The 12,613-nt window shown below is 42.5% G+C and overlaps 1 protein-coding gene across 3 annotated transcripts in view; it reads right to left on the bottom strand.

Moving 5' to 3' along the window:
- Nucleotides 1-12,613, bottom strand: part of LOC311255068 (FERM domain-containing protein 5-like) — a 69,699-nt gene that overhangs the window by 10,611 nt on the left and 46,475 nt on the right. For all 3 annotated transcript variants that reach the window (XM_084349231.1, XM_084349230.1, XM_084349229.1), the window contains 5 exons: nucleotides 7,923-8,027; nucleotides 6,881-6,923; nucleotides 6,651-6,729; nucleotides 3,823-3,920; nucleotides 1,908-2,031 (listed from right to left, as the gene is read on the bottom strand). In XM_084349231.1, the coding sequence (XP_084205357.1) occupies nucleotides 1,908-2,031; nucleotides 3,823-3,920; nucleotides 6,651-6,729; nucleotides 6,881-6,923; nucleotides 7,923-8,027 (449 nt within the window). The remainder of the gene's footprint in view (nucleotides 1-1,907; nucleotides 2,032-3,822; nucleotides 3,921-6,650; nucleotides 6,730-6,880; nucleotides 6,924-7,922; nucleotides 8,028-12,613) is intronic.

The following is a 12,613-nucleotide window of genomic DNA, read 5'->3' as shown; positions in this document are numbered from 1 at the left end:
CAGGGTTTATTCAGGTTAATTATGGGCACCACCATCATAACTTTAGATCTATGAGCACAGGTAAAACTTTAGAGCAGGGTTTATTGGCGCACTGCAATTTGCATGCAAAGGTTCGGCCAATTAAAAAAAGTCCTGCCAACCTCCTGTCGCATATTGGCTGCTGTGCCCGAACCCATCAACCATGAAGTCATCAACTGGAGGAGCAGCAGGATAACAAGGTTGGGGTTTCTGTTTGTGCTCACAGACTCCCAGATGCTTACACTACCTGCTGTGACACATGGCTGCTGGCCCAATCGCGATGTCCTCCCTAAAGCCTTGACCACTGAACCCTCACCGACTTAATTGGCATCACCTGGTAAGTGTGAGTGCAAGGACCCAAAATGGTATAAGCAGGAATGTTGAAGAAACAGTTGGCCATCCTTCCCTTTTAAAGGAGACATATCATGCTCATTTTCAGGTTCATGTTTTTTTTTGGGTTACTACTCGAATAGGTTGACATGTTTAATGCTCAAAAACACATCAGTTTTCTCATACTATCCAGTCCTGCAGCTCTGTATTCTCCCTCTGTCTGAAACGATCTGTTTTAGCTCCTGTCTCTTTTAGGCCCCGCCTCCCGATTACCCAGTCTGCTCTGACTGGTCAGCTCACACATGCCTGAGACAGCAACACAAACAACAACAGAGCAGCTGTGCTAAATCAATTCTTGCATGCCAAACTAGCTGCTAGGCATAAATTATGCAAATGTGTGACATGGTGACGTAGTGTGATGTCACAAAGTCACAGAATTAAAGGCAGGACTAATGATGAGGCGTTTCCGTTGGGACAGACTTTTACCTTTTTAACTTTCAAGATCTTCTTCATGCACAATAACATAAAACACTGAAGGAAAGGGAGAAAAAAAGCACAATAGGTCTCCTTTAAGTCTGGGAAGTCAGTGACATCCTCCCCCCTCAGACCTGTCCTTCACACTGGTCTCTACTGTCTGTATGTTGGATGGAGACTAACACCCCCCCCCCTTCAACACCATTACACCTGACCTTTTACTGCCAAAAGATGGAACATGCGTCATCCCAGCAGCCCCAGTTTTCCCAAACGTCCAAAGTCCTCAAAGTGAGCACAAACTTGGAAAAGGATTCAGAAACAGGCTCGCAATGAAAATGTGTGAAAAAGAAACAAGTTGTGTGAACTCTGCCAGGACTCTTGAACTGCCTGCACCACCAAGGGGAACAAACAAACATGCACCGGACCATAAATGGCTGTCCGCGCACTGGCCCCGGGCCATTGTTTGCCAGAGGCAGAGCGCTCCAAAACTGACGAACTGGAGGGAGTACATGAACATTTCAGTGCTTTGTTTTGCAGAGTCGGGGACCCTGACACCGTATCAAAAAGAAACCAAATCAAAAGAAGTGGGAACTGAGCGCATTAAGTAGCTCTGAAATTTCAAACCTGGAGCTGTGCATATCTTATCGGATTATATACTTGGAGATGTGTTGTGAATGTGAGATATCCTCTTCTGGTTGGACTGAGTTAAAAACTATCTCAGTGGTGGAAGTCTTTGCAAATAATTCGATCTCAGAGTAAATTATGCTCCTCTTTATCACTGCTTCTGATTCAACGCTCTCCATCCCACTATATTGGAAAGTTAAAAAGAATAACTGAAACCAAAATGTGAGTTAAAACGTCCCCTCAAGTGTTACTGCTACAGTATCTTAAAGCACAGTTGCCACACGGAGACCTAGACCCATCACAGCAGCTGCTCCTTTCAGTTTCCCCATGACTGACCTATGAGTTTAAGATGCACTATTCAGTATGTGGGACCAACAGTGAGATGTGCGTCGGTGATGCACGCACTGTGGCGGCGAAGGAGAAACACAGGTACACAGGGACATGGACAGGTGTCACCTTACATTAGCTCAGTCTTGTGGATATCAGCGATCCTCCGCTCCAGCTTCTCTGAGTGCTTGGGGAAGAACTGGAACTTGGAGCTGTAGCCCTCTGGGTGTTTCCCGGGGTCGTAGTCACCGATTTCAGCTGGAAAACAGGAGAAGAGATGGAAGAATTTCTTGAGTCTGCTTCATGTCATTACCACTCCAAACACCACAGATGTCACTGGCTGCAGGTACGAAGGTAAGAAATGTGATGATTCACGGTTGATGATTCATATCTTACTCAAATAACACTTCTTAATATGAAAAACGAACTCTGTACCCTTTTATTCTCTGATTTATTAAACTGTGTCTTTTGTTGTACCAAGGGCATTTTGACACTTCTTTGTATGCGGCCATGCTGATTAAGAGTCAGTGCTGTGGTGCACGTTGGTCAAAGCTTCAGTATAAAGACACCGAAAATAAAAAAATAAAAAAACTTGCAGAATACACAAAGCAAAGACCGAGAAGTCAAGGTGATGTGCATACTGAATACTGAATAGTCCAGGGACTGAACTGAAATACCAGCTGATGGAGACGGTGCTGGAGTTTTACTTTTTTAGCAAAAGTGGATGAAACATCTTTGAAGGAATGCAGACTTGTATTTTATACTTTTCCATCAAACATGTGCACGGACCAAAACGCGTCTGCATTAGTCATCCGGGTAGCATGTCTGTAAAATGAGAAGCACTCTCTCTGCATCACTGTAGCCATCTTTAACTGCAGACAGTGGAGGAACATATAGAGAGTTTGGCTACTTGCTTGCTCTCTGGGGAGCACGTTGCTGCTCAGGCAGACATTGCTGTTGAAAAATTCATTTTAGACAGTGAAAAACATCCCAGCTTATAAGAATATTATGGATTCTCATTTTCTGACATGTTGTCAGTAATAGTGCTTATATGCCAGAGACACCTGGTGATGAAATGCTTTACAGCAAGGGAAGACACAAGCAGCCACTGATTTATAATATTGGTGTTAATAATTGGATAAATAGATAGATGTAACCTTGCATAGATAGGCATAATAAGCAAGCCAGTATCAGCCGATGTCCTCCAATATATTGCCGCATTGTTTCGTGGTGCTAAGGGCCAAACGGAGACACCCAGGAACATTTACATCCGGGGATTGGCTGAGAAGAAACTGGCAGGGGAGCTGCTTGGCACAGTGTGTGACAAGGGAACTGTTCCTCCATGCATCTTACCTCTCAGCATGTTGATGAGCCTGACACCCAAAGCAGCCTGTCGAATGAAAACCTGGCATCGTCCAAAATGATCAACGCTTTTTTATTTTTACAGAACTGTCAGATTGATATTCTTAACTACGGCTTGTGTGTAAATGTTTTTTTAAATTTTTTTTATGGTGCTTAAACTTGATTTTTTCAATTCAAGATAGAAACAACCAATTCTGATTCTCAAGGTCCCAAACAAACAAACATGAGAGCGCTGTGAGCTTCAACCCCTGAGCATGCTCTGCTCGCACATATCCACACACCCACACAGTAAAGTACATATGGTGTAATGTGAGTGCACAAACACAAACATGGAACACAGCTGGCAAGTGTTTATTCACAAGCCAGGGTCATATGGAAATCATAAAGAGTCTACAGCAGGTCACATACATTATGGATATTATATAGAGTCATATGTAGCAGAAACAGGTCCGTCAGAGGAAATGCAGTCACTTATCTCCAGTTGTAGTGTGGGGTGATGATGCCAACGTGATTGGAAACATGGGTAGTCACGTATTAATGGTTGAGATATAACATGTAATTAGCCTGAATCACACTTGACTTTCTGTTCAAAGTCGCAACGTCAATGCCTTTTGTGAGAGAAATGAAATGAAATATGAAGGTACAACAGTCTGTTCGTATACACAACGACCCCCTATTTCGCCGTACCTTGTAATATGTAGGCAGCCAACAGAGCAGCATCTGAAGTCTTGCACAGGAGGCGACCGTGGTAGAGATCCCTCTTTACCTGCAGGAAGACGAGATATCTGTGGAGTGGAACACAGAGAAACTGACTCGGGTCATTATTTAGATAGGATCGATATCGGCGCTCCCATTCTTGGCAACACAAATGGTCAATGTTTACAGTGTCGAAGTGAGATGTCCCCTGAGGCTAAAGAGATTGTTAGAAAAAGACATTTTAAGATACTAAAGTAAATGAGGGCCTGAGGCTGACTATGGAGAGATGTATGGTGTGTTAACGTATGTGTATATGCTACTGCATGTTTTTGTGTTGCTGTTGCTGAACCTGCAACTAACCTGTGGTGCTTCATACAGTCGATTAATCTGCAGATTATGTTTCAAGATTAATTGTTTAATTATTTATCGATGAGAAAATGTGAAAAAATCCTCATAACAATTTCCCAAAGCCCAAAGTGATGTCTTCAAATGTCTTTTACTCATCGTTGTCTCATTTACCGTCATAAATGACAAAGAAAATGTGTTAATTAGCACAAAGTACAACTGTGGCTGATGGAGTGCTATTCGCTCTTTAAGTATTTAGTCTTGGATTAATTAAAAAGTTGACTTGTATGTGTGAACCAAATATCTTGCACTCCATCTAGAAGACGTTGAGACATTTCAAAGGATAAGTGAGAACTCAAAGTCGGGGCATACCCAACGTTAGTTCGCTTGATCCTTTGGGAACTCAGACGGACTGACATTGCCGTCCCGAGCTAGCATGGCTAAAAATATGATGACAAAGTCACGAGCAAAGTTTATACAGAGCCAAAGTCACGCCTCTTCTGGTTTGGTCCATGGGACCTTATCTCAGAAAAACTCTGTGCCATGGGGTCCACCGGAAAGCGGCGTGACTTCGGCATCTATTAGCCAGGGTCCCTGTGTTGACTCGTCTGCTTTAGATGCGACAGCACGTTTGTGGTTATTACAGATAAGCTATAGTACCTGCTATCTCTACATGGTGAAATGTAAAAGAAATTAAGCCAACGACAACTTCATTACCCCTGGGCCCTTTTGCAACCCATTCATAATTAATCTATAATTACAATATAGAAACAAAATAACGAACGCATGATTGGCAATCCAAAGTTTTCCACTGGATTATTAGACATGGGACATGTTGCCGGCCCTCGGGACAGGAAGTTGAACTAAAGCATAATCTTTCTGAGAATTGCCGTGGATTTAAAATATGACTACTGGTTCTCGCTGAAGTCCACTGGGAGCGACTCAATCTTCTGGTCTCGTCCACAACATCCTGCAGATTACTCATATGTCAATTTTCCCGCCCAGCATTCATTTCAAACGGCCGTGAGTCGGCTTCTCTCCGAGCAGCAAAGCAATAAATAGTATAGCAGCGCTAAGCATTGCTATGAGTAATGTCAGGGTAGAGTCGTGGTGGAGAATTAGCTTTTACACAACAGGATGCTCCTGTCATCTGATGATATTAACTGATGTCTGTACTGTTAATTGTTGTTAAATGATATATAAAGAAAATAAAAAGCTACATAAATCTATGCAGAACGTCGTTACATTTCATGTTGTTGCCTATCCACTATGTATATTTGTGTAAGCTTCCAGTCAGAACAGATGGCGGGCGGATGGAGGAGCTCTCCCTCGCCGGCGCTCTGCTCCGTCAAGAAGGAGAGCTGGATTGCCAATAAGAGATTTCACTGCATGGCAACCAGTCGAGTGATGTGATTTACAGGGATCCGTGCGCTCGGTGGCTCTCTGGCTCGCTCCTCACAGCAGTTTGTTCAGCTGTCAAGGACGCCGCACACACTACAGTAGTGGCGAGGAGCTTCATGACACTGCAGCTTATATAAAAAGGAGAATACTCAATTACTCTTGCACACTGTGGTGTTTCCTTGTGTGCCTGCACCGCTGCATGCCTTTTTCAAGGGATTAATTAAGAGTCGAAATATTGTACTTGAGATGCACACACTCATAATAACGAAGGCAAGCTGAAGACATATTTTTACTCTCAGCTTCATCATGAAGAACTATCACAAAACTATTTAATTTCCCAGGTCCCAGTCCAAAAACTGTGGAGAGTTTTATTCTATTCTGGTTTACGCTCCGTCAGCACTTTTCTGTTTTTGTTTTTATGACTTCCAAAAAATGTTAATGTGTGATGTTATTGTCCCTTATTGAGTATAAGAAGGTAGTTAATGAGTCATCTGAGTTGAATTTCTGTTTCAGAATAGACATTACTTTTTCCACATTATTTTTGATACCACCAGTGAGTGGTCAAATAAACCAAGCGGAAGCTGATATGAATCCCTGGAGCCACAATAACAGAGGAAAAACAATATCAGAAGGGTTTCTTAGGATATTCTGCTTGTCCGCATTAAGGTTTGTTATTACCTGTTTGATTTGGAAAAAACCGTGTGCTTTGCAGCCCCTTAGAAAATATTGGTGTTCGCCAAATTTGCATCATGCAAGCTATGATCTGCAACACGAGATCATTTCCTCTTCTGTTTCAGTGATCAAAACAAATAAAGTACTTGTTACGACCCATGCGTGAGTATACGAGAGCTCTCCAGGCCTTCAAAATGTATCTGGATGTCATTCATTCACAAAAGGCAAGCCCTTTTAATGAAGGGCTGCAGGTCCTGTTGACCACTACATATGTGAATAGAGCTGTATCAGCCTTTTGTGGCTCCAGATTGAGCTGCAAAAGTCTGATTAACTGCCTCAATTGATCTCGCTGGAGTCATTTGAAGAAGAATGTGTGGAGAAAATAAGACCACGTCTCTTACCTGGTGATTTCCTCTTTTAGGGCGGCAGGGTCAGGTGGATAAAACTTGACACGCAAACACATGGTGAACGGAGGCTGGGCTGGGGAAGAGAGACACACGTTTAAAATCCATTGTTTCTACTGCGATTGGCATGATTTGTGTAGTTTTCTTCTTCTTTGTAGTTTTTGCATGGTCAGATTTAGACATTTGGATTCAACCAGTTAATCGGGCACGTTAACCGAAATACTTACATTTCATTTGTTTGGCAATTGACTTTGTAAACTCCAACCAATGCTGAAAGGGAGAGAGAGACAAATGAGACGTGCACTTTGGAGTCTTTAGCGGCTGAACTGTCGCTCTGCGGTCTTGACTGCTCAGCAGCAGTAATCTATGGCTGGAAGGCACAGAAGAATTACTCCTATCTCCTTGTTTTCTGTGTATTTAGTCCCTCTCTAACACAGTCGCCATGCAGAGAGGAGATGAGAGAAAGCTGTTTGGAAGATAATCAGGAGTGTGCAGTTTTCTGTCTGCGTGCTAAGCATCACGGAGTGATACTGGGTCTAATCAGTGAGATGATGACATGCTGACAATAATGAGGCACTCACAATTCAGGAAGTGTGAAACACAATGATGCTGCGAGCCTTTAATTATTGCTTTTTTTTTCTAACAACACCTGTGCTCACATTCTCTTAAAATGATATGTTAAAGGTGATCAACAAGTCAAAGCCCTGAAAATTCAACAAGGAATGAGTTAATTTCTTTGATTGATGTTCGTTTCAATCAAAGGGGTTGGCCCTCTGACAGTATCATTGATCTTCAGGCATACCTACCCGTCCTGAATATTTGTGTAGAGAAAAAAATCTCAATCTAACTTCCTTCTTTGTAAAAGTAGAGAGAGATGGTTTCTTATTCTTGCATCAGCTTCACAGGGTTTTCTTGGATCTTTTAAGATTTACATTTGAATAGTGTTATCATGGTCAAAATCGAGTCTGGCTTATTAAACACGACGCTGTTTTACAACTTTCACGGGATAAGAGATTTGCTCTGTGAACTCGGGGGCACAAATTACCAGCCGATTCAACAGAAATGATGTAGTTTGTGGGAGTAGTTTTTAACTGAAGCGGACGATTTACTAATGTTGATTCACAAATAATTAAAATGAGGAAAACTGAATTATGGAAAGGAGAGAAGAGAAGAGAAGAGAAGAGAAGACAAAGAGACCAAATCATGAGTCATGGTGAAACACAGCGAACTGAAATGTAGGTGGGTTCGTTATTAAAAATGAATACTCACCCTCTGCTTGTCTGGGTCAACATATCTAATGCCAAAGTAGTCTTTCTCCAGCAGGTTGAGATGGTGGCAGATAAGGTCAAACAGGTACTGTCCCTTGGCATCCCGCTGAAAGAGAAATAATATGAGAAAATTCATATATGCGCTACTGAGGCACGTTCAAGAATGAAGGAAAGAGAAAAAAAATCCTCTCCAACTCAATATTTGCATATTCACTGACTTAATTAATGAACCCCCAGCAGATCAACGGTGCGTACGTAAACGCTCTGATGCAAAGTCTACAACATCACACATAGAACGAATAGTGTTGATAGTGTCACATCGAGATGATTATTTTCTCCTCTCATCAGGAAGTCCATTTTTCAGAGTCTCTGAAGAGTCCAAACGGCCACCAGAAAGAGTTTTAATATTTCACGGCCCTCGAGGGAGCTATATGAGGGTTATCAAATATTCATATCGAGGCAGCAGCCACCTGTGAAAGCTTTGAGAAATTTCTGCGGCAGAAAACGACCTGGAAACGCACTGACACGAGGTGCGGGGAAAGGAAGAGGCAGGCTGAAACGACGAAGGGAAGCCCTTTACATGCGGTGCAGTACAAAAACATATCCCCTACTGCGTAATGAAAGAACCTGGAGATGCACTTTCACTACACCACACCATTTTTTAGGTTATTAAAATACTAAGAAGATGAGCTAAATTGTTCCGCAAAACAAATTTGAATGTAATGTCTTGATTAAGTGTAACACTTGAGGAAAGCAGCCAGCTGTCCTGGCAGTGGCAGTTAAATTCATAATAAGCAGGGCGCTTGCATAAAGCTGCACCTGCCCCAAAAGACTCATTACAAACCTGCTTTAATGAAATCTTTATTTAGATTTAACCGCAACAATAAGGTACGTGGCAACAAGGCTGCCACCGAATGCATTTGAAAACATGAGGCAGTAATTGGGGCTTTGCTTACGACTTCACAACCAGCAACGTTCAACTTTGAAATTAAGCTACTGGATAGAAATGTTATAGCCCCCTCATAGGTGAGTGTGCACACGCTCAGTTTGCACAACGATGAGTCATAAAAGCCAAAACTGTGTCAAACAGGCTGCAAAGCAAGCTGTGCAGATGAATCAGGAGATGGTTTATAATGAAGGAATTCAGATGAGAAATTTGATGTAACACTCTCATGTCTATATATTACATTTGAAACTACAGTCAGTAGCTGGCTAGCTTAGCTTACACAAAGACTGGCTAGCCCGGCTGTGTCGAAAGGGAACAAAATCAATCTACCAGCATCGCTACAGCTCACTAATTAACACAATATACATTCTTTGTTTAAAGGTGCAATATGTAAGAAATGGCCACCTGTCATATTATTCTCAAAACAACTACAGGGCAGCATGTAGCCAGAGTGATGCTAACTGCTACGAACTGTAGCTGCCCTTAGCTAGTTAGCCTACAGTAGTTAGCCGTGCAGCTAGTGGCCTGGAATGGGAGCTCGGAGCACCTGGGGAGTATTGTTGTTTACACCACTGACACGGGAGCTTTAGACCGAGATGGGCCGGGGCTAGCTAGTTAACATGCTAACCTCAGTAGATATTTCTGCAACACAATCTGTAGATGTCATCAAGTCAAAACTGTTATTCCTTCACATTATGTTGGCAATTTTAGCAAATTTTTTGAATGTTTTCAGATAAAAATTCTTATAAATTGCACCATTAGTCTGTACATTTCTTGGACGGGAGCCACGGGAGCCATTTCCCGCCTTTTTCCAGTCTTCTTTCTAAGATAAGCTGACTGTCTGTAGCCTTATATCTAAAGAAAATATCTGAGAGTTGGATCATTCTTCTCATCTAACACTCAGCAAGAAAGCAAATAATATTTCCCAAAATGTTCAACTTTCTGAGGTTACAAGCCGATGGTTTAGATATCCTTCAATAAATACTAAACTTCAAAGCGACAGTGGTGTAATCCTGCACAAGCTGTAAATGGAAGGGGTAAATTCACGGTCAGGCTGACACCAAGGAGACTTACATGCCTGCATAGTGAATGCATCTATCCAGTGTAAGTTTTCTCCTACTGTACTATAGACAATGTACACATAGGCTATAGCCTTTCATCCGTCTGAGGCAAAGGACATATAAAATATCCTACAGTTCCCTTTGAGAAGAGACACTCACATTCACATGCACCACACGAAACTGCACAGTCAGAGAAACTCAAAGGCAGACACATGAGAACGGAAGGCGGAAAAGAGAAGAGAAAGACAAAACCAAACGGAGAAGGAGAAAACAGAGGAGGGAGACACTGAGAGAGGAAGAAAGGCAAGTCGACACTGATTAATCTGTCCCAACACAGCATGCCACAGCTCAGCAATTAAACCCAGAGGACAGGGGAATAGGTGCACTGAAGGACTGGTCCATGTACGAACAATGTTCAGATACAGTCCCTGACGAGACACGCTATTTAAGACAGTGTGATGAAGCCTGTTCACACTTCTGTTTCACTCAATATCAGATCAAAGGGCACAACAAATACCCCTGAGGTGGCACGTGGCTCGACACTGTCAGGGCACATTGAGGTTAGAGGCACTGCTACTCTTTGCATTGTGCTCCTGTCAAAGCCGAGCTGCATTTACTGTCATTCATGACAAACGAGCCGTGTTGTAAAGATGTTCATATTTCAAAATTAAAACCGGTAAATCAAATGATGATAAATCTTCACCCCTTGCATTCTTCTCATAACCAAACTGGTTGTCACCAATGTGCATAAACAACCATCGATCAAGTGTGATCAAGAATAATTTGTCGATTTTTTCCTCTGATGTCTGAACGTTTTTGAAGCAGATTGTAATTATAATTCTCCAGGCTTTCCACAATCTTCGTGTAAATTCACACCACCCTGGCAAATTAATCATGCATTTTCATTGACGTCGTAGCCTGTACACCTGCTACACCAAAAACTTGTTTCAATCCTGTTGACAACATCACAAATTCTGTATGTGCTTGTGCAGCACTACATTGTATCAACACACATACTGAATATAATATTCAAACCAAGATGTGACTAAAATTAAAACTAAATCCTTGTAGGAAAAAAAGCCTGTCTGTACAACATATGTCTGTAAAGACCTGCCAAGGATCTGGAGCGATGCCCCAGGAACATCATCGGGCTTTGAAGCTAGTGGTCAAACCGTCTAATTACAACATCATGTGACGCAGAGGTGCCCAACAATTCTTCTTCCTGTGAGCTAATGAGCTTACATTTGTGCAAGAAGTGGCTGTGAAATGGTGGAGAAAAGATTTGTTTCACTATCAGAACTTTCTTTAATTTGGTCTGACTATATTTGGAAAGTGAAGAAGAGCTGCATGATTAAATCATTTTATCCCTGCTCAGGTTAGCGGAGGGATAAAGTGGAAGTTAGCCTGTTGGCTGGTAGAAGTCTCTAGTGCGCATGCTCTATAATTAATATTATACCAGGACGTCATGCTTTTTTGGCTTCATGCACCATTGAGCAGCTTTCATGGGAATGAGCAATGCCCTTTCCAACATGGTATCCAGTTTTTCATTATACATCCATCATCTGAAGAGCGAGAGGTAATATATTACATTACAGTAGCCACCACCAAAGCTTTAAGGAAGTATATGCACGAGTTAAGTCAGGAGATGCAATTCATTAATCATAAATGTCAGTTTGTGGTGTTTTATCATTCGAATCTTTGAGCCAGAATTAACACACACACCAAAGCACAACCCCGCCCTAAACCTTTCAGGTCCACTTGTGTCAAGCGATGCACTTGCCAGACCTTTCCCAGGACGCGCGGGGCTGACCCTCCATCTCCTCTGTCAGTGTGTCTGTATGTCACTGTCACCACATACGCCCTGACTCACCCAGACAGGCCTGCTGACTGGCCCGGCAGCAAAAATAGAAACCCACACACATCATGCGCAGTCTCACACATGCACACAAGGAGCCTCGATGCCTCTTACTCTATTATAAATGTCTTTGGTACACCTGTGAAACCTCAGGAACCACAACATTTTCAGAGCGTGTACCTCCCACTCCCTCCATCTGCTGCGCACTGTAGTGTAAACTACAGCGGTGGCCAAAAAAAGCCTTCCCAATTAATCTTGTTGTTACTTGCTTGTGTCCTTCTATGTGTGTACCAGTGTGTCACGCCTAAGTGTGTGTGTGTGTGTGTGTGAGAGAGAGAAATTAGTGATGATCCATGTCCGAGTTAGTAGTTATGAAACAATAACAGAGAGGCAGGACGATTAATCTCAGTGTAACACTTCAGCAAGTAAATGAAAAAGTACGAAACGTATTAGTAGAAGCCATTCATGAATTATTCTTAGCTCCTCGGTAAGACTGTCCTGCTGGAGAGCTTTTTATAGCAGCAGCACACTGTAGACAGAGTTTCTACAAAGGGTTTATCAGATGTTACACCAGATCCTAAATGGTCGGACTTAATAAAGAGCCGCTGATCTCAGGTCGTCTATTGTGCATTACATCGGGTGCAGGTAATCCTATTGTTTCCCGGTAATTTACCTGACTCTGCACTCTGATGCAGTTTGCAACGACGAGATCGAAGCGCGCTCTGACTGCGGTCCACACTCTCGTTGTCTGGCTCGATTAAACACCATAGAATAATGCTGCAGACTCTCTCTCTCTGGCCCATAGGCAGCTGACCACACACTCGTAATGT

This window comes from Pagrus pagrus (assembly GCF_965226575.1).
Source record: "Pagrus pagrus genome assembly, chromosome: 1".
Taxonomy (NCBI): Eukaryota; Metazoa; Chordata; class Actinopteri; order Spariformes; family Sparidae; genus Pagrus; species Pagrus pagrus.
This window is presented reverse-complemented; position numbering and strand designations above follow the sequence as displayed.